At 43.2% G+C, this 25331-nt stretch overlaps 1 protein-coding gene and 1 long non-coding RNA gene across 2 annotated transcripts in view; one reads left to right on the top strand and one right to left on the bottom strand.

Annotated features, from left to right (window-relative positions):
- SYCP2 (synaptonemal complex protein 2) overlaps positions 1–25331 on the top strand; it is a gene marked incomplete at its 3' end in the record, with an annotated part of 87912 nt that overhangs the window by 44584 nt on the left and 17997 nt on the right. Inside the window, exons 24-29 of the mRNA XM_079784689.1 lie at positions 115–151; positions 15101–15171; positions 15262–15319; positions 15951–16006; positions 21236–21293; positions 21780–21951. Coding sequence (XP_079640815.1) covers positions 115–151; positions 15101–15171; positions 15262–15319; positions 15951–16006; positions 21236–21293; positions 21780–21951 — 452 coding nt within the window. The remainder of the gene's footprint in view (positions 1–114; positions 152–15100; positions 15172–15261; positions 15320–15950; positions 16007–21235; positions 21294–21779; positions 21952–25331) is intronic.
- Positions 1850–10212, bottom strand: LOC307107728. Its single transcript, XR_013814249.1, has 4 exons — positions 10096–10212; positions 9911–9994; positions 9733–9807; positions 1850–3137 (listed from the first exon to the last, which is right to left on the bottom strand). It is a non-coding gene; the product is annotated as an uncharacterized lncRNA (long non-coding RNA).

Raw genomic sequence — 25331 nt, forward strand, 5'->3', positions numbered from 1 at the left:
TGGATGTGGACTTAGTGACCCAAATATGTTCTACCTTATATAGAATGTCTTTTATGGAAAACATTCTACTGATATTTAATTGCTTTCTTAATTTTGACAAAACCTTTTTTATAGTGGTTTTTCAAACAAATCTGATCTACAGCTCAGCAAGGTAGGTTTCATTTATTTAACTATACTATATATATATGTGTGTATATATATATATATATGTATATATATATATATATGTAATAGAATTTTACTATATATATGATATATATAATATTTGACTATAAACACTAAAATAATGGTATGATGAAATTAGATTTAATGTTTTCAACATATTGATAAAAGGATTAAACAACTGACATGTTTAGTGGCAAGTACTCAAAGAAGCCCTTTACTGTGCTTTTCAAAAAAAAATGCTTCTTTTACATATATGAGCATGATATTTTTAGTTTTTGGTTCATGATTTAGTATATCTTCTTTTTTAAGGCCACCTGCCAGTTTTCCATTGTTTTGTGGCCAGGTTTTAGTTTCCCACTATAATAGTAAGTGGGTCATTTATAACCTTGAGCTTATTCAAGGTATGACAAAGGATGGAGGGGCATTACAGTAGTTTCTACAGGCCGCTATAACAAAAATAGCACTGTCTGGTGGAGTGGCTCAGTTGGTTGAGCATCATCCTGTGCACGGAAAGGTTGCCAGTTCAATTCCTGATGATACCGAACTTTTTGGACTGGAACCCAGATTCTTTGTCCTCCGGAATCAAAGAATGAATCCATGGACAGAAAGTGGTATAGCAAAGATGGAGATTTATTAAAGAACAAGTACATACTCCCACATAGGGAGAGGGAAGAGTCGCACAGAACTGACTCCCATGTAGGGAGGGGGAAGACTCCCACAGAATGGACTCCCACATGGGGAGGGGGAAGAGTCCCACTGGGTTCCCTATCCTTATGGCTTATAAAGGCTGCAGATCCTGGTGCCTTGATATCCCCTCTGATTGGTCACTATTCCCTTAGGCTGGTTACTATAGGAACTCCTGGGTTCAAAGATTGAACCTCACGTGAGACATGTGAGATTCTCCCTGCCCTCCTCCCTTATTGTTTTCCTATTCCCTTTGGGCTTTCTTCTCTTTTGTAAATATGGATGTTTCTTGGCTACTTCCAGTTCCCTTGTCTTACGTAAATATACCTGTTGCTGCCTCCTTGTCTTATGGAAATGTAACTGCACCTGGCTTCCTTGTGTTATGGAAATGTACCTTCTCCCAGTCTGCAGCCTTTCCATGGACCCCAATTCTAAAAAATCCCTAAGCCTGCCTATGTGCCCCCAAAATTCCTGCTTCACTGATATGGGCATATACCTGGACTGTGGTTTGATCTGCAGTTGGGGTGCATGAGGAAGGCAACTGATCAATGTTTCTCTCTCACATCAATGTTTATCTCTTTCTGAATCCCTTCCTCTTTTTAAGCATGTCCTTCTGTGAGGATTTAAAAAAATACTATAGATTGGGTGGCTGAAACAATAAATATTTATTTCTCACAGTTCTGAAGGCTGGAAAGTCCAAGATCAAGACACTGGCAGATTTGGTGTCTGCTGACTGCCATCTTCTTCCGGCATTCTCACAAGGTGGAGGGATATGATTTAGTATATCTTTGTCTCCATTTTTTTCTAGCTAATCCTATCTGAAAGATTAAAGTCGTTGTTATGTGGGCAGGCTAAATAGCTATCTCAGATGGTGAATAAAGAAAAATTGAATTTACTTAAGGAAAAAGTGATGCGGGATGGGAATATCCTGTTGTGGGGTCCAACCCTGGAGTCAAAAATAAGACCACCGGAGGCTGCTGATTGATTAAAAAAAGCAGGCAAAGATTTATTGAGCTGGCCAGGATGGCCACGAGAGCACCACATGCAGGTGGAGTCCACACTCACCACCATGCCGTTTCAGGTGTAGGCAGTCTTTTTAAAGGCCCAAACCACAAAAATTTTCCTTTGTTCTAAATTCTAAATTCTAAATGCTGGGAACAGCCTGCAAGGGAGTTCCCAGCCACATCCTGCTGGACATTGGAATGTGGCCCTATCTTGCAAAAGCAATTTTTACAGAAGCAGAAACAAGCAGAGTTAGTAATCTCTAAAGGTTATCTACAGTTTCTACTCCTGGAGCTACTGAGTCAGTGAGAATCAATCTCCAGTAGTTCTGGTCCACAGGCACAGGAAAATTACCTTTGTGAGTTTCCAGGTCTCAGTCTGGAAGCTGAGGTAGCTACCCTATTGTTTAAGCAAGTAAGTGCATGCAGAAGCCAGAATAGCAGGGTTAAAATTCAAACCGCAGTTTTAACCTAAGTATGGTTGCTACCATACTTCAATCCAAAGGGAAAGGCTACGTAGTACTGAGTCAAAGGGGTATTGGTTCCATGATAGCAGCAAAAATACACTTAGGACAGTGAAACTGTTGCAGAAGACCAAAGAAATACCAAGCACACTTCCTAGAGAAAGGGAGGGACCCCGTTTATTAACACTAGTGGACTCCGGGAATAATTTCCAAATCAGAGTGAAGAAACAAGCAGAGGGCTTCACTGTTTATAACCTTCTGGGGTCTTCGTCTTGCAGATATGGTTCCGCCCCCTTTTGTGGGCTTACAGGAAGGCCCCCAGGTGTTGGGGGTCCCCAGGCCATATCCAATGATCTGTCCTGGGGCCAGCGATAACGACCCTCCCGCCCCCCAGGGCAGTGCATTGTTCAAAGTTTTCATGACCTGACATGCCTTGCAAGACCAGTTTCCTCCTCATCCCTTCCCCCCCCTTGTCCCACAAGCTTCTTTTAGCCTTGTGGAGCAAAGGCCACGGGATGTTATGGTGAACAGGGATGACGACTGCTCTTAGCTACTTCCTGCTGGAAGGGATGATGACCAAGGGGTTAGCATCCCGCTTCTTTCCTCTCAGAGGGGTTTGTAGGGAGTTCTTCTGGTTTGTAGGACCATCTGAAGTTTAAAAGCATTCCCGTCCAGTTTGCAGGCAGGTAGAGGTAAGCAGTGGTCCCACATGCGTAGAATGTTCCTGCAGGGGGCACCAGGGGTAGGTGGTGTTTTCAGCCTTGGGGGTAGAGTTGCATAGTTCATCTGGGAGGTGACCTGTTAATGTTGGCCCTGCATAGTGCTGAAACAAATAGGAGCAACATTAGTTAGCTGCACATTGGCCATGACAGGTCCTATTTTTTTTTCTCCATCCAATACAATTCCCCCCACCCTGCGCGCATTTGGTAGTAGAGTCGTAACATGCCGTAGGCTGATAAGTATAGCTAACAAAAATCTGGCTTGATTGGGTTTTCTTGTGGACTACCCGGTCTAGCATATTTGGGTAGCAAGTTTCTAAGCAAGGAGCAAATGATGGCATGACAAGGTGTAATCCAAAAATTTATGATAAGGCCTTTGTTTCCTTGCTGTGTGGGGAGCTACTAGTAATTTTATGGTGCTTCTGTGTCCCAGCAAGAGCAGATGAGTTCTCCTCCTGGTACCAGTCTCGGATTCCGCTGGCACTCATAAAAAGACAAAATAAGAATTATTAGATAAAACCAGTGATTATCCAGAAATACTAGAGCATGTTACATTAGGAGGAGATAAGAAAGAAAGATTAGTGTTAGGGAGAATTCAGCAGGGTGTTATCTGAATTCATGAACAGGTTGCTCGGCCAGGTCTACTGTCTTCTTGAGGGTGATCCGCAGGGGGTGTTTTTGGTCAGAGGTCACCTTCCACTCAGACTGGATGTCACTTGGCTGGTGGGCTGCCTTCACCCGGGAGTGGTGGATCCAGGTGTTTAGTCCTGCAACCTTAAGGGCTGTGGGGGTGGTTAATATGACTGGATAGGGTCCCTTCCAGGTAGGCTTGAGGGGCTCCTTTTTCCAATCCTTTACCCAAACCTGGTCTCCTGGTTTATAAGGATGTACAGCTGTTCCTAGAGAGATGGGTAGTTGGTCAATAACCCAACTGTGGACCTCAAAGACAGTTTTTCCAAGTCCTTGTAGTTGTTTCTGGATTTCTAAGTTCCCTATTTCCCTCAAATCTCCCTTTGGCCAAATTAAGGGAGGGGTCTACCATGTAGAATTTCAAAGGGAGAGAAACCTACCCTGGCCCTTGGGGCACAGCGTACCCACAGGAGTACAAGAGGCAAGATATCTGTCCAAGATAAGGTTGTCTCTTGGCATAGCTTAGCCATAGCCTGCTTTAGCATCTGGTTCATGTTCTCCACTTTCCCTGAACTCTGAGGCCTGTAAGCTGTATGTAGATTCCATTTAATTCCTAAAGCCTTGGCTACCTGTTGTACTATTTCTGCTACAAAAGCTGGGCCATTATCGCACCCTATGGTCAGAGGCATTCCATACCGTGAAATTATATCCTTCAGCAATGCCTTAGTGACTTCTCTTGCCTTTTCAGTACGAGTGGGATATGCCTCGACCCAACCTGAAAAGGTGCAAACAAAGACTAGCAGGTATTTATTCCCTCTGCTAGGCCCTATTTCTGTAAAATCTACTTGTAAGTCCTCAAAAGGAACTTGCCCACAGCGCTGAACTCCTTTCGGTCCCACAGGACCCTGTTTAGCATTGTTCTGCGCACAGAGGAGGCAACGCTGAGAGACTGAGACACACAAGGAGGGTAGACAGGCAAGTAGGTAGTACCTGCCTAACAAAGCTTCTAGGGCAGTCTTCCCTAAATGAGTGAATTCTTGCTGCTGGAGGACTACCTTATGGGCTAACTGTTCTGGGACACAGACTTATGATCTGGGAGTATCCACCAGTCTTCCATTGTTCTCTTGCCCCCTTCTTTCTGGGCCCATTTCTCTTCCTGAGGAGTGTATTTTGGAGGTTCAGGTAATTCGGGGGCCAACATGATCCGTGCCGGTGCTGCTTGTTCTTCAGCAGCCAGCCTGGCTGCGGCGTCAGCACGCTGGTTTCCTTCTGACACTGAGTCTTCCCTTTCTGGTGACCTTTGCAATGGATGACTGCTATTTCCTTAGGCTCCCAGACTGCTTCTAGTAACTTTAAAATCTCATTCTGATTTTTTATTCCTTTTCCTCCTGCTGTCAAGAGCCCCCTTTCCTTATGTTATATATGGCCCCATGGACATGCAGGGTAGCAAAGGCATAGCGCGAGTCAGTGTAGATGTTGGCACGCTTATTCTTACTGAGTTCTAGGGCTCTTACTAGGGCCAAAAGTTCTGCCCTCTGAGCTGACCATCCTTCAGGCAGGGCCTGTGCTGCAATTGTCTCAAAGTTTGATACTACTGCATATCCAGTTTGTCTTTTTCCTTCATCGAAGAAGCTGCTGCCGTCTGTGAACAATACCAAGTCCGCATTTTGCAGGGGCCTATCCCTTAGGTCTGGACAGCTGGAATAAACCTCCTCTAGGACTTCCAGGCAATCATGCTCAGGGACCCCCTCAGCGATGGGTAGAAAGGTGGCAGAATTAAGTGTTCTCACTGCTTCTAATCGTACCTGCGGATTCTCACATAACAGCCCTTGATACTGAGTCATTTGAGCATGAGTCAGCCAGTGCTGACCCCTTACTTCCATCAGGGTGACAACATCATGAGGTTCTTTTACCTTTAAGTTTTGTCCTAAGGTAAGCTTATTCGCTTCCTTGACTAATAATGCCCTGGCTGCAAGGGCCCTGAGGCACGGGGGCCACACGGAGGCAACTGGGTCAATCCGCTTGGAGAGATAGGCTACTGGTCTTTGCCAGGGTCCAATCTCCTGGTTTAGAACTCCTAGGTCTATCCCGCTGTTCTCGTGAACAAAAAGATTAAAGTCTCACGTCACATCTGGTAGCCCTAGTGCCGGGGCCTCAGTGAGCTTTGCCTTTATGGTAACGAAGGCTTTCTCCTATTCAGGACTCCAGTCGATGGATGCCTTCTCTTCTCCTCTTAAAGCTTTATAGAGAGGCTTGGCTAGGTCTGAAAACCCTGGGATCCAAATTCGACAGAATCCTGCTGCTCCCAGGAATTCCCGAATCTGCCACCCTGTGCTAGGGACTGGGATGGCACATACTGCCTGCTTCCTTTCAGTCCCTAGCCTTCATTTCCCGTGGGTGATCCGGAAGCCTAGATGCTTGACTTCTTTCTGACAAATCTGTGCCTTTTTCTTAGACACCCGATAACCTGTTTCAGTTAGTAGTCTCAGAAGGGCTTGTGTTCCCTCCCAGCACTGAGCTCGTGTGGAGCTGGCCAGTAGGAGGTCATCTACATACTGGAGTAGAACACACCCCAAGTCGTGTCCTGGGAACTTAGATCAGATGCTGGTGCTCCACTAAAGAGATTAGGGGAGTTCTTGAACCCCTGTGGCAGTCTGGTCCAGGTGAACTGCTCCTTGGCCCCTGTAGTTGGGTTTTCCCATTCGAAAGCGAAGAGAGGCTGACTGGAAGTCGCTAATCGAAGATAGAAAAAGGCATATTTCAGATCTAGGCATGTAAACCATTCCGCCTCTGATGGAATGAGTCCCAGAAGAGTGTAAGGGGTTCGGCAATGCTGAATGCAGGGTTATAACAGCCTGTAGATCCTGCACCGGGCGGTAATCCAGGCTTTTTGACAGGCAAGAGAGTTGTGTTCCATGGAGACCTGCATCGTTTAACAAGTTCCCACTGAAACAGCTGGTATAAGTGGACCTGGATTCCTAGGCGTGCTTCCCTTGGAATTGGATATTGGCGGATTTTAACAGGCTGTGTCCCAGGCTTTAACTCAATTAACACCAGGGTGTGGTCCTTAGCCAGGCCTGGAGGATTCCCTTCTGCCCAGACCAGCGGGAATTCCTTCTCTAATTCAGGTTCTAATGGTGAGGCCTTTGTCTGAGGGGGAGGACGGGGCGGGGGAGGGGGGTATAAAGTCTCCACTCTTCCTCCCTCAGCACTGCTAAGGACAGAATCATTGGGGAGGTCTCCTCACCTAGGCAAAGCTGTGCTGAGCCATCTGGAGTAAAAGTGATTTCTGCCCCCATTTTGGCTAAAAGGTCTCTACCCATTAGAGGCACTGGACAGGCTGGCAAGAACAGGAATTCGTGAATTACTTGATGACTGCCAAGTTGGCATCGGCGAGGGCAGCAGAATGGTCTAAGGGTCTGGTTCCCAGTAGCTCCAATAATGGTGGCCTCCTTTCCTGAGAAAGGCGCTACTTTCTGAGTGACTACTGAGTGCTCAGCTCCCGTATCAACCATATAGTTCACAGTCTGGCCCCCAATTTTCATTCTGACCATGGGCCTAGCTGAAGTGAGCCCAGTCTGTCCTAGCCAGAATCAGCCATTGCTAGCCCAATGAGATCTGCTTCAGGTGGCTCTGGCTGATAGCAACTGGGCGGAAAAGGGGGCCCAGACTTTTTACTTTGTCGTTTGGGACATTCATTCTTACAGTGTCCTGTTTCCTTACAATAGGCACACTGGTCTCATCTCAGGCTCACTCTTCCTTTTCCCCCTGGTCTGTATCCTTGCTGATCTGTCTGGGAGCCTGAGCCTCTAAAAGCCCCTGCTATTATATTGGCCCTTCTTTGTATTCTCTTTTCTTCCTCCTTCCTTGCTGCACTGTCTCAATTGATAAAACCTTTGTTAGCTATCTCTAGCAGTTCAGTAGCATTCTTTCCTGCAAACCCTTCCAGCTTCTGTAATTTTCTCCTGATGCCAGGCTGGGCTTGGCCTACAAAAATGGCATTTACCATGATTTGATTTTCTGGGGCCTCAGGTCTAAAGAGGGTGTAGATCCGGTATGCCTCACATAGTCTCCCATAGAAAGCTGCTGGACTTTCATCAGGCTTCTGGAAAAACCTCAGAGATTTTAGCCATGTTGGTGGGCTTCTTGGCTCCGGCCCTGACCCCCTGGAGGAAGGCCAGCCGATATCTTTCTAGCCCAGTCCTTCATTCTTCTGAGTTCGGGTTCCAATCAGGTTCCTCATCTGGGAAGGCCTTCCTGACCCATCTGTCTGTATCTAATATTCCTGCCGGGGCCTGGGTCTGGAGCCACTTCCGATCCTCTGTGACTACTCTCATGCGCTCCTCAGTGTTAAAGAATGTGAAAAGGAGCTGCTTGCAGTCCACCCAGGTGGGCTTCTGGGTCTGGAAAATGGTTTCTAGGAGGTCTACCATGGCCTGAGGTTTTTCAGAATAAGCTGGGGTGTGATGTTTCCAATTCAAGATGTCACTGGTGGTAAAGGGCTGATAGTAATAGACTGGCCCTCCCTCCTGCCAGATGGGTCCCATCTTCGCCAAATACTTTGGCACCCCAAATCTCCCTTAGAGGCATCTGATGTGCTGGTTGTGGACTGGGCCCTTGATCGGCTAAATGCAAGCGCCGCCCAACTGGCTCTGGAGAGCCTAGTTGAGGAGAAATGGGAGGGGGCGCAGTGTTTTTGGACCTTTTAGATCAGCTGGGGAAGCACTTGGTGCTGCCTGTGGCACATATGGAGATGGTAAAACGAGCGGGATTTCCTCAGGGGATCCTGGCAGAACAAGGGGTTGGGTTCCCCTCTGAGAGACCTGTTTCTTTTCTCCTACTACTAAAACCTTACAGAGCCGGACCCAAGGTGGCAAGGTTTGAGCAATTTCTAACCAGCTGTCTATGTAAGGGAACTGATCTGGGTGTCCAGGGTCTGTTGTGACTACATTCCAGACCACCCTGACCAGTCCTACATCTAAAGAGCCTTCCAGGGGCCAGCTGACCCCAAAGGCTGGCCATTCTAATTCACAGAATTTCCTCAGTGTTTTGGGGTTCATTTTAATACCATAGTCCTCAATAAAACCCTTTTCAAATTTTTCCAACATGCAATTGAGAACAGTGGGTTTACTTTGTCCCAACCCCATGATGATTGGTGGCGAGACACAGACAAGGGTGCAGGGAAATTTACTAAAAGCCTGGAGGGTCTCCTTAAAGAAAAGATCCTTAATCAGCACAAGCAGGGGCAGGGAGGGTAAAATCTCTCCACCCTGCGGAGCTGTGAGCCCTGCCCCTGAAAGTCCCAGCCAGCCAAAAGAGACAAGGAAAGCTGCAAATACCTTTAAATATACCCCAGAACTCCAAAATTTCAGGTGGCTTCAGGTGGCTCTGATTTTACAGCAAAATCACAGCAACCTAACACAGCAAAATTTCAACCTAACACAGCAAAATTTGAGTGCAGGAACAAAACCCCTAGTACACAAACATAGACAGAAATTTTTATCAACTATCCCTCCATGATAGAGAGCAAACGTCTCTGAGAAAACTAACTCAACAGTGCTGCTTGAGACTTTTGCAGACCATCACAGGTTCAGCCTTCAGTAAATCAAACATTTTAACCAGATGAGCAAACAGAAAATCAAAGTAGCTTTTGCTTTCACACAGACCAGTTAATCAGCAGATAATTATGCCAAGACAGACAAACATCCGTACTCACACTCTCTCAGTAGACTAGCCTAGACTGGAGCTGAGCAGATAATGCCCAACTCCCTAGATGGGCATGGGGGCACTCCTGGCACCCATGCCCCAGAACAGAATTCTTGACCGATGTCTCGGTGAGTTAAGACTGTGTCCAGCCCCCCTTCTCGGTAGCAAATTGGCTAGTCCCACACACAAACAAACAGAAGAGTGAACCCATAATTCCTTAATCGAATTTGAATTCACTCAACTCTGGAGTCCTGATTCCTGATTTACCTGATGAAGTCCTATGACTTCCTGAGAGGTGATCAAGCTAAGCTCCCCCTTCCACTCACTTGGAGTGGGCCTGACTGACTGGGGCCCCTACCTTACCAATTCTGTCGACAGGTCCAGAGGTGTCCGTCCACTTTCTCCAGGTGCTGGCTGGGTCCTGAGGTCCAGGAGCGCCTGAAATCGCCCCCCCCCCCCGCCCCCGCCATTCAATAATCAGCAGTGCGTGACTTCCGGAGGCCTGTTCCGGGCCCCCAGGTCCCAAACCCCGTCCACTCACCGGAGGCAAGAGCCAAACGCAGTTATCTTCCCAGTTCAGGAAACCAAATGTTGCAGAAGACCAAAGAAATACCAAGCACGCTTCCTAGAGAAAGGGAGGGACCCCGTTTATTAACACTAGTGGACTCCGGGAATAATTTCCAAATCAGAGTGAAGAAACATGCAGAGGGCTTCACTTTTTATAACCTTCTGGGGTCTTTGTCTTGCCGATATGGTTCCACACCCTTTTGTGGGCTTACAGGAAGGCCCCCAGGTGTTGGGGTCCCTAGGCCATACCAGTGATCTGTCCTGGGGCCAGCGATAACAACCACCACCACCCCCCCCCCCCCCCCCCCCCAGCCACACACACACAGGGCAGTGCATTGTTCACAGTTTTTATGGCCTGACATGCCTTGCAAGACCAGTTTCCTCCTCAAAACAAGGAAGGGCATAGAAGAAGCAACAGGAAAGCTAGGCTGGGCTGCTTTGGCACTAAGTCAGAGGGAAGGGGGCCTTGGAGACAGGTTCAGGGGATTAGCCCTGGATGAGTTGCCTCTGCCCATTTCTCTCCTGGTTTCAAGTCTCATGGGGTCCCTCAGAGGTTAGGGTATATGTTCCTGAGGGGGAAAGGAGGGGGGAACGGGAATGGCAAGGGCATGCTCCTGGGAGGGAGAGTACATGCTGGGTTCTTTGTCTTGAGCGAATTTCTCTCTCTCTCTTGCAGGTGGAAATCTTAGGGGAGGTCTCAGGGGAGTATCTCCATAGAATATTCATCAGTTTTCCAGGTGTGCTCTTTCTGGGTTGTGGTCTCCACTGATTGGTCGGTGCCAGGGCAGGGGATCATTAGTCAATGTAACCAGGCCAGGGGCAGACATGGCAGCACCACTTGTCTTGTTTGCTGTTTTTCTGGGCCTGGAGCTGAAATATGACTGAGGCCTGGATGTTATCTTAGAGAGGAAAGGTCAGGGGTTCTAAACTGCATACCTGGTGATATGCTAAGGGAGTATCGGTTACCCTGGGGACAAGGTTCTTGTTTTCCCAGTTTTGCCCCTTGCTAGGCATCCGGGCTTTCTGCCCTGGTGAGTTTCTATACCTGGCCCATCATCCTTGCTCTACTCATGTCTGCCTAACACTATCTTCCCTGATAAGTAGAACCTCCTTAAACCCCTATTTTTGTTAACGTTTATTATTCACTGTTAACGTAAAAAAAAACACATTGAAACCTGTAAAGAATTTTTGAGTTTATTTGAGCCTAACTGTGGACTTAGGCCAGGAAACGAGTTGAGATAAAGCTCCGGAGAATGGCGGGTTACATTTGTATTTATACATTGCCATCAAAGGAGGGACATAGGTGGGTTACATGAAATTCATTGGTGATGGATTAAGGAGGTGGGATAAAGCAAAGCGGTGGGAAACCCCTGGGATTGGATAAAAAGTAAAATGATGGACACATACTTAGGTGAGTGCAAGAACAATTAACATGATAATGAAGGAATTTGTGGTATCTGTCCTGGCGCCCAGCACATCTGGTTGTGCCCCAGGGGCTCCAGAAAAAGGGAAGTTACAAGTTACCCAGACATCTCACAGATGTTATCTTAGAGGCAAAAGGCAAATGGGTTCAGTAAAGATCTAAGTTGATCTTTGTCAGGGAAGATACTGGCCTAGGATGTAACTGCCCACCATAACTGCGTTTAGTTAAAGTTTAATTTCAGACCATCCTTTGTGGTTACTTTAGGTCTTTGAGTTTGCAAGACTGTCATGCAGGCCTCCCCTGAGCTTGTCAGGTCAGCCCCTTTCGTCCACATCACCCAGGCTTAAATACCAATTATCTTTTATTTCCTCACAATTACTTTCTCTCTCAACTTAATTTCAAATTTTGAGGTCTACATTTTGTAAGTTCCTCTTGAATCTTCCCTCTCTTTCCTATTCCAGCAGCTGTTTTTCTAGTTTGAGTTCTAAATTTCTAATTCCTGGATTACTACAATAGCGTTTATGTAACACTTAATGCCACTAGTATTTCTTTGTGCCAATCCATTCATTACCAGCTGTTTTCTTTCTAAATCACACAACTTCAATCCTGTCATTGTCATCCTCTTGTTCAGAACCTTTCTTGGATCCCTGTTGCTTATAGAAGTAAGTATGGAGACTTAGTCTGGCTCCCTAGTCTCTTTCAAAGTCAGTCTTGTTTCTTAGGCAAGTTTTGTGTAGCTGAAACATAACTTGAGATTCCCTGAAGTGTTTGTTCTCTTTTTCTTCCACCTTTGGAAAGAACTTGGAACTGACTCAGCAGGCTCCCACCTTCTTTTCTGATTGTCAAAACTTTATTCTTCCTTGTAAGACTTACTTTAGAGTCTGCCATCTTTACAAAAGCTTTCCAAGATGTCCTGACTCAGAATCCAAATGCACAAGAATTCTGAATGTGCACAATTATTTTGGTACCTTTTTGATGTCTTCTTCACTATTGCAGATTTTTTATATCACTTCTGTCTTTTACCAGAGTGTAACTGTTTAGCATCATCTTTGTATCCTGTATAACACCTTTGCTCATTTTTGTATCCTCTTTAATATCTTTGCTCATTTTTAATCTTCTGTAATACCTAGCACACACTGGCATGCAAAAGATGAAATGAACAAGTGTAACTGAACAGTAGTAAAAATTATATTGGAAAGGGTAAGTCAGTTAAAGTAATAATATCCCCCAAAATATATACACACACTTTGAATAATTCTAAAGGCAGTGTTTATTAAAATATATTTCATTTTCAAAATTGAGCTATCAACTGTTAAAGTGTGTATACATTTTTTGAGGGACACCATATTGAGAGAAAAATTTTTGGGAATAATGCAAATCTATATAAAGCAGCTAAAAGAAATAATAAAATTGAAGATGAATTATAACTAAAATGAATATTTTCATTTTAATATTTCTAATTTACTAAATATTAAATTAGAATTCTGATTATTTCACATTAGTAATCATTCAGTGATATTAATTATTTATGTACCTAATTATAGTTAAATATTTTATTAGAACAATAATTTTATTAGAATTTTATTTTATTTACTTTTTTTTATAGCAAAGGTAGAAATTTATTAAGGAACAAGTACAGACTCCCACGTGGGGAGGGGGAAAGGGTCCCACCTACTTCCTGTTTCCATAGTTTATAAAGGCTGTAGTTCCTGTGTCCTGATATCCCCTCTGATTGGTCAATATTCCCTTTCGAATTGGTTACTATAGTGACTCCTGAGGCCCTCCTCCCTCATTGTCCTCCTATTCCTTCTGGGCTTTCTTCCTTCTTTATTTTGTAAATATAGACCTTTTTTTGGCTACTTCCAATTTCCTTGTCTTATGGAAATATACCTGTTGCTACTTCCTTGTCTTTTTTTTTTTAAATATATTTTTATTGATTTCAGAGTGGAAAGGAGAAGGATAGAGAGATAGAAACATCAATGATGAGAGAAATCATTGATGAGCTGCCTCCTGCACGCCCGACACTGGGGATCAAGCCTGCAACCCGGGCATGTGCCCTTGGCCAGAATTGAACCAGGGACCCTTCAAGTCCAAAGGCCGACTATCCATTGAGCCAAACCCGCTAGGGCTGCTTCCTTGTCTTATGGAATTTTATTTAGCAACTTTTCTGCCCTCACTACTTTTTGATCAGGTTGAATATATTTTGAACAGTAGTCTATAGGAATAATCTCACACATATTTTTCCCTAAGAGCCCTAGTTGATTGACAAAATTTTGAGCCTTTCACTTGAGATTTTACATAAACCTTAGCCTGTCCCAAAGATTCTCTATTTAAGAATTTAAAGCAAATGAGTATTTAAAAAGTGCTTTGTGTGTGTGTGTGTGATTCTAGAATCACTAAAATTCAGCTTGTAGAATACCAGAGAGGTCATTTTACCTATCCTATCTAATAAAAGAGTAATATGCAAATTGACCATCACTCCAAGACACGAGATGGCCGCCCCCATGTGGTCAAAGATGGCTGCCCCCATGTGAACACAAGATGGCTACCACAAGATGGCTGACAGGGGAGGGCAGTTGTGGGCAGTTGTGGGTGACCAGGCTGACAGAGGAGGGCAGTTGGGGGAGACCAGGCCAGCAAGGAAAGGCAGTTGTAGGGGGACCCAGGCCTGCAGGGGAGGGCAGTTGGGGGGACCAGGCCTGCAGGGGAGGGCAGTTGTGAGGGACCAGGCCTGCATGGGAGGGCAGTTAGGGGTGACCGGGCCAGCAGAGGAGGGCAGGTGGGGGAGACCAGGCCAGCAGGGGAGGACAGTTATGGAGGACCAGGCCTGTAGGGGAGGGCAGTTGGGGGGGGCCAGGCCAGCAGGGGAGGATAGTTAGGGGTGACCAGACTGGCAGGGGAGGGCAGTTAGGGGTGACCAGGCCAGCAGGGGAGGGCAGTTAGGGCAATCCGGCCGGCCAGGGAGCAGTTAGGCGTCCATCAGACTGGCAGTGGAGTGGTTAGGGGGTGATCAAGCTGGCAGGCAGAAGTGGTTAGGGGCAATTAGGCAGAGGCAGGTGAGTGGTTGGGAGCCAGCAGTCCTGGATTGTGAGAGTGATGTCCAACTGCCCGTTTAGGCCCGGTGGGATCGGGCCTAAACAGGCAGTCGGACATCCCTCAAGGGGTCCCAGATTGGAGAGGGTGCAGGCTGGGCTGAGGGACACCCCCTTCCCCCGTGCACGAATTTTGTGCACCGGGCCTCGAGTGTTCAATAAGATCTTATATTTTGTATTTGATTTTTAATACTTTCTATTATGTTTTTAGTTAATACTGAAGTCTTCAGTATTTTTAAAATATATTTTTATTAATTTCAGAGAGGAAGGAAGAGGGAAAGAGAGAGAGAGAAACATCAATGATGAGAGAGAATCATTGATTGGCTGCCTTCTGCACACCCTCTACTGGGAATTGAGCCCACAACTCAAGCATATGCTCTGACTGGGAATCAAACCATGACCTCCTGGTTTATATAGGTCAATGCTCAACCATTGAGCCACGCCGGCTGGGCAGTCTTCAGGATTTTTAAGTATGGATATTTAATGCTTTTATTTAATTCACATTAAAGAAACTGTTACAAATGTAAAATTTATATCAGTGGAAAAACAACTAAAAGTATATGAAAATTTAATTGCATATGTTATTTATTTTCCAAGTATAATAATGTACAACTTTGAATAGTTTTATGTAAACTTCTTTTGTATTTAGGAAAAAGGTCAGAAAAAAAGTTATAGACAATTGAAGACTACTTTTGTTAATGTTACTTCTGAACATTCATTGTAAGTAATTTTTCATAAATTTTATAATTTATATTTGAAGAAAACAAGTTTATTATATAATGGAGTTAATAATTCTCTTCATTTTTACAGGAATGATGTTTACAATTTTAATTTGAATGGAGCTGATGAGCCTATTATAAAACTTGGGGTAAGCTAGAAATCTGTAGTTATTTTGTATTTATTCAGTATTTATTTTGTAACTATGATGCAGTTATTAGTGTATATATTTTATTTACATCCTCATATAAATGTGCTTTAAAATATTTTAAAATATATATTCTATTTATTTTTATTAAATTTATTGGAGTAACATTGGTTAATAACATATGAATTTAAGTGTAAAACTTTGTAATACGACATCTATATACTCCATGTGTGCTCACCACCTGAAGTCTCTTTCCAAACATTTTTAAATATTTTAAAATTTGTTTAGTATTTACCTAGCTATATTTAGTTTCCTTTCAAGTCCTTCGCACTGAAGTAGAGAAAAATGAGTAATTGGGACATGGAGAAACTCAGACTATTTCATCAAGAAAATCACTTTTCTTATAGATACAATAATTTAAAATATTTAAAATTGGCTTGAAAATTTAAAACAGTTACTCTTTATTTTATTTTTAGTATATTTTACAGTTGTAGCTTTCTAAACTGAATTTTATTGTCACATCTTAAGACTATATGAAGTGATAGAAACTAGATTTTGTGTTTATTTCTTTTAATTTTTGTTTACCTTATTTTGACACTAAGAAAAAAAAATTTAATGCTTACTCACAATATAGATCCAGGAATTTCAAGCTACAGCTAGAGAAGCCTGTATGGATAATTCAATAAAATTGTAAGTGCTTTATTATAATTAGTTGAATCAGATTAAAATATACTTGTCTCAATTGTTCTTTTTCTTAAACATTTCCTTCCCGTTTATCTGAGAATTTTTAATATATGAAAAGAGTGAATAAAAATGCTACTGTCATGATTACTCCCATTATTATCCTACTAGAGGCTCGGTGCATGGATTCGTGTACCAGTGGCGTCCCCCAGCTTGGCCTGCAGGGATCAGTGGACCTCCACGACACTGCAGCCTGGCCTTACCCGCCAGCTCATCGGGCTCCAGCCCGCTGTCCGCATCGATCTCACATAACATAAAGTAGTGCACAAAGTGGCAGGCAGCCAGGGAGGAGCCCGAGCTGGGCTGGGTGCCACTCATGCTCATCTCAGCCCGCTTTGCCTGCCTCCAGGGCGTGCAGGGGGAGTGTCCATGGGAGAGGCTTGAGCTACCTCAGCTGCACTTGCCAGCCATGAGCCTGGGGTCTGGCACCCATCTATCAGCTGAGCAGTGCTCCCACTGTGGGAGCACACTGAACACCACAGGGCAGCTCCTGCATTGAGCGTCTGCCCCCTGGTGGTTAGTGAGCATCACAGGTACCGGCTGGTCGTATGGTTTTCTGGTCGCTTAGGTTTTAATATATATAGATTATTTCAGCATTTATAGTTGACCCTTGAACAACACGGAAGTTAGGAGCACCAACCCCCTATGTAGTTAAAAATTTGAGTATAGCTTTTGACTCCCCCAAAACTTAATTACTAATACCCTACTGTTGACCCAGAAGCCTTGCCAATAACATGAACAGTTGATAACACATACTGTGTATATTGCATGTATTATATACAGTATTCTTACAGTAAAGTAAGCTAGAGAAAAAATGTAAAGAAAATCATAAGGAAGAGAAAATTCATTTGCAGTAGTTATTGAAAATAATCTGTGTATAAGGGAATCTGCACAGTTCAAATCCTATGTTTTTCAATAGTCAACTATGTTTCTAAAGTTAATAATGCAGATTCTGTGCACTTCTTTATTTATTGTTTTATTGATTTCAGAGAAGAAGGGAGAGGGAGAGAGAGATAGAAACATCAGTGATGAGAGAGAATCATTAATTGGCTGCCTCCTGCACATCCCCTACTGGGGATCAAGCCTGAAACCCTTCTAGTAATGTGCCCTTGACTGGAATCGAACCCGGGACCCTTCAGTCCTTAGGCCAACACTCTATCCACTGAACCAAACCAGCTAGGGCCAGATTCTGTGCACTTTTAGTATTAGTTGTACATCTTACATGATAAAACTGAAAGGACTTAGTAGTACTTTCATCTAATCTTGTAATTTTATAATTAAGTGAGGTCAGAGAGGAAAAGTCACTTGGCTAGAATTATATAAGTGAACTAGGGGCCCAGTGCACAAATTCATGCACCTTGAAATGAACTGTGGACCGCTAGGCTGTTGTGGGCACAGGGGCGGGTCTCAGCTCATCCTCTGTGCCCCTGCCCGGCCCCTCCCACCCCAGCCCCTTGTCTGCTGGCAGCCCCGCTCCCGCCTCTGCTGCTGCTCCCATGTGCTGACGGCGCAGAGCAATTGGGGCCAGTGCCAGCAGCAGGTGCGAGTGGGGCCAGTACCGTCAGTGGGTGCGAGTGGCAGCTGTTGCCCCGATTGCCCCTCAGGAGCAGGGGAAGGTGGAGAAGCCCTCAGGGATGATTGGGGCTGGCAGCAGGTGCGAGCACCAGGTGGGACTGTGGCACATGGGAGCAAAGGATTTTCAGTAACCACCAGAGGCTTGCCCCAATGACAGCGACTGGTGCCCCACCTTGGTTTGGCGCCCCTGCTCACCTGCTCCACCATCCTGCCACGGCCAACGCCCATCATGTTCCACACTCTGCTGCCTGCTGCCTATGCCCACCATGTTCCGTGTGTGCCCCCTGGTGGTCAGCACACGTCACACCGTTTGGTCTATTTGCATATAAGGTTTATATATATACTAGTAGCCTGGTGCACGAAATTCATGCACATTGAAAGGGAATTAATTAGATGAAATATTTTAATATTGCTATTTGCCCTTTCTCTATAATAAAAGTGTGAGAGATAAAAGGAAATGAGTACAATGTATAGGAAAATAATACATAATTTTATTAATAACTAAACAATAACAAAATGATATAACAACAATAACAAACTCGTAATATAAAAACAACATTGATGCAAATAATGACTGATAAAGTGATTAAACTTATTCTAATATCTCCCTGTATACCACATTAAGAGTAAAAACACTTTCAGAGTGCTTGACTAATTTCCCTTGAGATAAAGTATTTACAACTTTAACTTTAACGTAACATGCTCTTTGAACTCAAGAGAAAGCAACAGCCATAACTGGTTTGGCTCAGTGGATAGAGCATCGCCCTGTGGACTGAAAGGTCCCAGGTTCGATTCCGGTCAAGGGCATGTACCTTGGTTGCGGGCACATCCCCCGTAGGAGGTGTGCAGGAGGCAGCTGATCGATGTTTCTCTCTCATCGATGTTTCTATCTCTCTGTCCCTCCCCTTCTTCTCTGTAAAAAAATCAATAAAATATTTTTTAAAAATACTTAAAAAAAAAAGAGAGAGAGAGAGAGAGAGAGAGAGAGAGAGAGAGAGAGAGAGAGAGAGAGAAGCAACATTAACTAAGCATGTCCAAAAACGGGTTCAGGTAGGAATATTCCTACTCTGTCTAGAGTTTGTCCTTGTGATTTATTAATAGTCATCACAAATGCTGGCATAACGGGAAACTATCTTCGAATTAATATAAATGGGTGGCCAGTGTCAGATGGGGACAAATCAATTCTTGGAATCAGAACAATCTCTCCCTCTGCAGATCCTGTTAATATTTCAGCTTTGATAATGTTAGGTCGCAATCTTTTGATAATAAATCTGGTACCATTACAAAGACCCCATTTACTATTAAGATTTCTCAATAGCATGATGATTGCACCCATTTTCAATTTTAATTTATGACACGGCATTCCAGAAGGAGTAATACTATTAAGAAATTCAATAGGAAAATTTTCCTTTTCAGCATCATCTGTTGAGTCAATGGAATCATCACTCAAATAGGTGTGAAAATCTCCATCAAGTATATCCAAAATTTCTTCATTTAATTTTTGAACGTGCTCATTTTTTGAACAAAGAATTGCACGTTTAGATATATTTTTAATATTATCTATAGATGTACTATTTCCAAAGGTGGCTTTAATAATAGATCCATTAAAAATCATTTCATGGGGAATTTCAATAATATCCATTCCTAAATGAAAACTGCTATCAAGTTTGCCATCTCCAAGTTTTACTAACCATTCACTATAAGCAGAATCCTCTGATCTCATATTTGTTTTAAGAGACAACTATCTGAAACATCCCCAAACACTACAGTACTTTTAACTTATTTGTACTATGGCCAATCGTATAGCATGGTGGCACAAAAATCCCCTCTGAAAAGAACTTTCCCACCAAATGCAACATTCAAAGTAGCGCCAGCGAGAGCTTTATATGTATGGCACGTGTGCGAGTCAAAGTTTATTTTTAAATTTCCAGTGTGTGTCATATGTACTGGTTGGTCAGACGGATGGACAAATGTCGGTCACTTAGCCTTTTATCTATACAGATTATGAGTCATGATTTTACCTTTTTTAAAAATTATCCTTTAATACCTCCAAAGCACAATGAGTAAGAATCTGAAGGTTTATGTGGCTTCTATTTGGTTTCTAGGACAAAGTTCTTTCCTTTACCCACCACTCACTTCTCTCCTTTTATTCTTGAATGTTAATTCCAACATAATTTTTGTAACACCTCTTGAAAAGGATCCCACCCAGTTTTTGATAGTCTACATGATAAAACTTACAGAAAAATATAGCATGAGACTTTCATTCTCTCACTAACTTCTTCATATAACTATAATTCCTCAGTCTCTATAGAATGAAAAAGGAAAATAAAAGTGCCTTCTCTCATCCCAAGGCCTTTCTCAGTCAGGCAACCACAAAAAGAATGAGCCTACAATTCATGCCATGTAATCTCTATCAGGCATAATTCAAATCAAATCCCATCAGGCAAAGTCTGGGATAATTAAAATGTATAAGAGAACAGTGGTGACCTGGGGGAGAACTTATGAAACCTTGTCTCCTGCTTTTGCTGAATATTATTTTTGTTATGCTAGACTCTAAGTCCCTATCGTGGACCTGGTCAGGCGGCCGCGGGCGCTAACCCATGCGGCCTGCCCTGGTCTGTGATCCATGATGGCAGACCTGGGCAGGCGGCTGCCAGCGCTAACCCATGCGGCCTGCCCTGGTCCGTGCTCCGTGATGGCGGACCTGGGCAGGCGGCTGCGGACGCTAACCCACGCCGCCCTCCCTGGTCCGTGATCCGTGATGGCAGACCTGGGCAGGCGGCTGCCTGCGCTAATCCACGCCGCCTGCTCTGGTCCATGATCCCTGATAGGGGCTTTGAGTCAGTGGCTGCTGTCGGCGGCTGACTCGAAGCCCCTATCCAGGACCTGGTCAGGCGGCTGCCGGTGCTAACCCATGCCGCCTGCCCTGGTCCGTGATCCGTGATGGCGGACCTGGGCAGGCGGCCGCCGGCGCTAATCCATGCCGCCTGCTCTGGTCCGTGATCCATGATCATGGACCTGGGCAGGCGGCTACGGGCACTAACCCACGCCGCCTGCCCTGGTCCGTGATCCGTGATCCGTGATGGCGGACCTGGGCAGGCGGCTGCCGGCACTAACCCACGCTGCCTGCCATGGTCCATGACCCCTATCCGGGACCTGGTCAGGCAGCTGCCAGCGCTAACCCACACCGCCTTCCCTGGTCCATGATCCGTGATGGCAGACCTGGGTAGGCGGCTGGGGGCGCTAACCCACGCTGCCTGCCCTGGTCAGTGATCCCGGTGGCTGACTCGAAGCCCCTATCCAGGACTTGGTCAGCCGGCTGCCGGCACTAACCGCCTGCCCCAGTCTGCCATCATGGCTTGGATCCCACCGGCAGCGAGCACTGCCCCCTCCCCCCGCCATTTTTGCTGGTTTAATGTGTATATTTGCTCCTGTTGGCTGGTGGGTGTGGCTTATGGGTGTAGCGAAGGTACGGTCAATTTGCATATTACTGTTTTATTAGGAAGGATATTAGTAAAGAGTAAAGCTAACTGTTCAGTGCATGCTACCTTAAGAAAAAAAGTACTTAAGATTAATAAAAATTTATGTATATTTTTGTTTAAGGGTTGGTTTAAGGAATCATGATGAATTCGAACCTTCTCTCAAAACCAAAGATAAAAAAGTAAGTTATAATATCCTGATATTAAAACTAGTATTTCTATAATTTTCCAATACCAAAGATTGTTACAGAACTGGAAAACATAAATAAGTAGATCATTTTTTTCCTCAGAGCTTATCCATATTCCCAATTTGACTTTTCTTAATGGTCTCTGAGCTACTGTGATCATCTAGTAATAGATGTGACAACTTTAGTTCCTTTCTTTGATGGTAATAGATTATGTCTCTATGGAGGCAAGCTGATGTGATTTAGCTTTTAATTAACACAACACAGAAAACAAAATACAAATCTCTGATCTGGATTTCCAAGTGACTTCTTGGATAGGTCCTTAATGCCAGGTAGATTAGTTTGCTAAAAACATGAGAAATTAGTTTTTCTGTTTGTTGTTTTGTTTGTGGCTCTTTTTTTTTTTTTTTGGCTTAACTTACTTTTGGATGACATATAAGACACATTTCTTCATCTATTACAAGTATTCTTTTTTTTTAATAGGTTGTAAGAAGACATAAAAATAAAAACCTCTTTAGTGATACTGACACAGAATACAGCTGTGATGATGGCAAGACTGACATTAGCTGGCTAAGAGAATCAAAATCGAAACCACAGCTAATAGGATATAGCAGAAATAAAAGTGTGAAGAAGAAAGAGAAACGTGGGAAATCAAGTAAGAAATCACTTTATAGCGAAATGTTAAAAATAATTTTACTATTTCAGCTATATAAAATGCTGTTGGTAGCTAAATATATTTTTGTATGTGGATAGTATTTTTTATTATACACCCTTATGAATAGATAAAAGAGTGAAAGCAAATACATAAACACTATAGTGGTTTTGCTTTTTTTAATTATTACTTTTGTAACATGGTTATATTTAAATTGCTTTTTTAAAATGGGATCGTTAGGGATATAAAATACAATTTATGATGATCTTTGGTTCATGATATACTGTCACCATGTGTCTGTTCTTGGCCTACTGTTACTCAGTTATTGGATATTTATTGTGAATAATTCTATTAAGTACTCATGAACCCAGCACCCTAAATAAAATCAAAGTGTGGACAACATCCCCATTTCCTGCCATACCCAACACACATAAGTCTTAGGAATTGATATAGATGCAGCAAAAATATATTGAAAGGAAAACAATTTTCTTGCAGAAATATTTTTGCCCAAATCTTTCACAGAATCTTTTGCTAGCATATGGCTTCTGCTTTCTCTAGCAAATCTCCTGAAGTAGTTGGATAAGGGTTTGAGGTATGTGTTTTGGGCTAGACATAATGACCATTTTCCTTATTTAACATTAATTTTAATGTTTACTAAACCACAAAGACTTTATATATTCTATTTTTTAATAGAAGACAACAGACCTGAGCTGTTAAATTTATATTTATTTTAAGGGAATCAGCTTTTTTACTTTAAAGTCATTTTTTTTCAATTACATTTGACATACAATATTATATTAGTTTCACATGTACACCCTAGTGATTGACATTATATAACTTATTATGTGATCATCCTGATAAATTTAGTACCCACCTGACACCATACATAGTTATTAAAATATTATTGACTATATTCCCTATGCTATATTTTACAACCCCATAACTATTCTGTACCAACCAATTTGCACCACTGAATCCCTTCATTTTTTTTACCCATTCCAAAACCCTTGCCATCTAGCAACTATCAAAAATGTTTTCTGTATTTATCAGTCTGTTTGTGTTCTGCTTCTTCATTTATTTTGTTTTTAGATTCATATATATATATATATATATATATATATATATATATATATATATATATTTGTTGCCATATTATTGTTCATATTTTTTATTTATTCTTCTTCTACTTCTTTAAGAATACCCTTTAACATTTCACGTAATACTGGTTTGGGATAAATTCCTTTAGCTTTTCCTTGTCTGGGAAACTCTACATATATCCTTTGATTCTAAATGATAGCTTTGCTGGATAGAGTAGTCTTGATTGTAAGTCCTTGCTCTTCATCACTTTGAATATTTCTTGCCAATTTCTTCTTGCCTGCAAAGTTTTTGTTGAGAAATCAGCTGATAGTCTTATGGGAGCTTCTTTGTAGGAAACTAACTTCTTTTCTCATGCTGCTCTTAAGATTTTTTTGTCTTTAACCTTTTGCATTTTAATTATGATGTGTCTTGGTGTGGGCCTCTTTGGGTTCATCTTATTTGGTACACTATGAGCTTCCTGTACTTGTATGGGAATCAGCTTTTATTTTATTTCAGGATAAAAATAACCAGTAGCAACCTATGGGGGTTGCGGGGAGAGGAGGTAATGGCTTAAAAAGAAATAAAAATAGAGATATGGAAATGAACTTTGTCATGTGTTTAGATATGAGGCTGATTCTTGAAATCAGATGAGAGGCCCGTCATATGCATAAGGAAAAGAAGCAGCAGGATTATCATAAAAAAAGAGACAGAAGTATGAAGTAGCTTAGTGTGCTCAGAGGATAAAGTATTGCAGTAATTAGAATGTAGATCAAATTTGTGGGAAATTGTTCAAAGATATCCTAGATCTAGTCATAGTTAGTGGACTTTGAAGCATTGGAGAAACATAAGATTCACATGTTCTCAAGGAACTTACAGTCTAGTGGGAAGATGTACAAACAAAGACAAAGTAGATTAGAGATCTTGGGAAACATGAAAGGTTAGAATATTGTAGTCAGTAATTTCTTATAAAATTGAACTTCCAAGTGAATTGTTTTGTGCCCTTGACTGAAATCAAACCAGGGACCCTTTAGTCTGCAGGCCAACGCTCTACCCACTGAACCAAACCAGCTAGAGCAACATTAACACTATTGATGGTCTCTTTATGTTTTAAAATTGTGTTAATCATTGATTTCATCAGCAATTAAAAAAAAAGAGTATTAATGTTGCTAAGGATGTGAAAGTGCTCATAAAAAAACAATCATGGGCCATCACTGTTGTTGATTGGATAAAGGAAAAGCAGTTAGTTCGTGATAGCATTTCAGAGGCAGTGATATATTAAAAATTCATTTAAAGGCTAGTAGAGGGTGGAAGTGTTTATAGATTAAACAGTACGTTACACATTATATTATATATAAGAAATCTATATATATAAAAGCCTAAGCGACTTAACAACTGGTTACTATGATGCACGCTGACCACCAGGGGGCAGACGCTCAATGCAGGAGCTGCCTCCTGGTGGTCAGTGCACTCCCACAGCCAACCTCCCCCAGCTGGCCACCTTCCCGCAGTCCCCTCCCCCCCAGCTGGCCAACCTCCTGGGGTCCCTTCCCCGCAGCCGGCAGGCCCCGATCACCCAATCAGGGCCAGCCCCCGGGGTTGGGATGGGGAACCAGGAATGGGTGGCGGCAGACGTGGCCCCTTTCCCAGGCAGCTGAGGGCTGGCTCCCTCCTCAGGGCCAGCAGCCAAACTCCATGTCTTGTTCCTCCCTCCGGCTGGCAGGCCCCCATCAGCACGCTGCCCACCCACCGCAGTGGTGGCACGGCGGTAAAGGAGGGAGGTGGGGAGGGAGGCAGGGAACTACATGGTGGTGGTGGTAACCGGCATCCGTTCCTTCTGCACCTGGCCTGGCAACCGTTGCCTCCTCTCCAGCTGGGCCCTGATCAGTCTGGCCCCAATTGGCCCTGATCATTGGCCAGGCCTAGGGACCCCACCCGTGCATGAATTTCATGCACCGGGCCTCTAGGATTAAATAAAATGGAATTATTTGGGGGTCTGAAACAGATTAATTCAATTTACCTTATTTCTAATGGGAAAAAACAATTTAGTTTTTGAACAAATTGCTTCTTGAACAGCCTTCTGGAACGCATTAAGTTTGATAACCGAGGTTCCACTGTAGTTCCTAAACTGAATAGTAGCATCATGGGTGTTAACTTTATAACTTATGTTATATATTCTGTTGTATGTTTAAAAAGTTTTATAATATAAAGGAGAAGGGAAATGGGTAAGTCACATCATATCAAATACTATACAGTTAAAGTTTTCAACGTCAATTTGTCCTCAAATCATCTTTAAATTTAAAGTTTGA

This window comes from Cnephaeus nilssonii (genome assembly GCF_951640355.1).
Source record: "Cnephaeus nilssonii genome assembly, chromosome: 11".
Taxonomy (NCBI): domain Eukaryota; kingdom Metazoa; phylum Chordata; class Mammalia; order Chiroptera; family Vespertilionidae; genus Cnephaeus; species Cnephaeus nilssonii.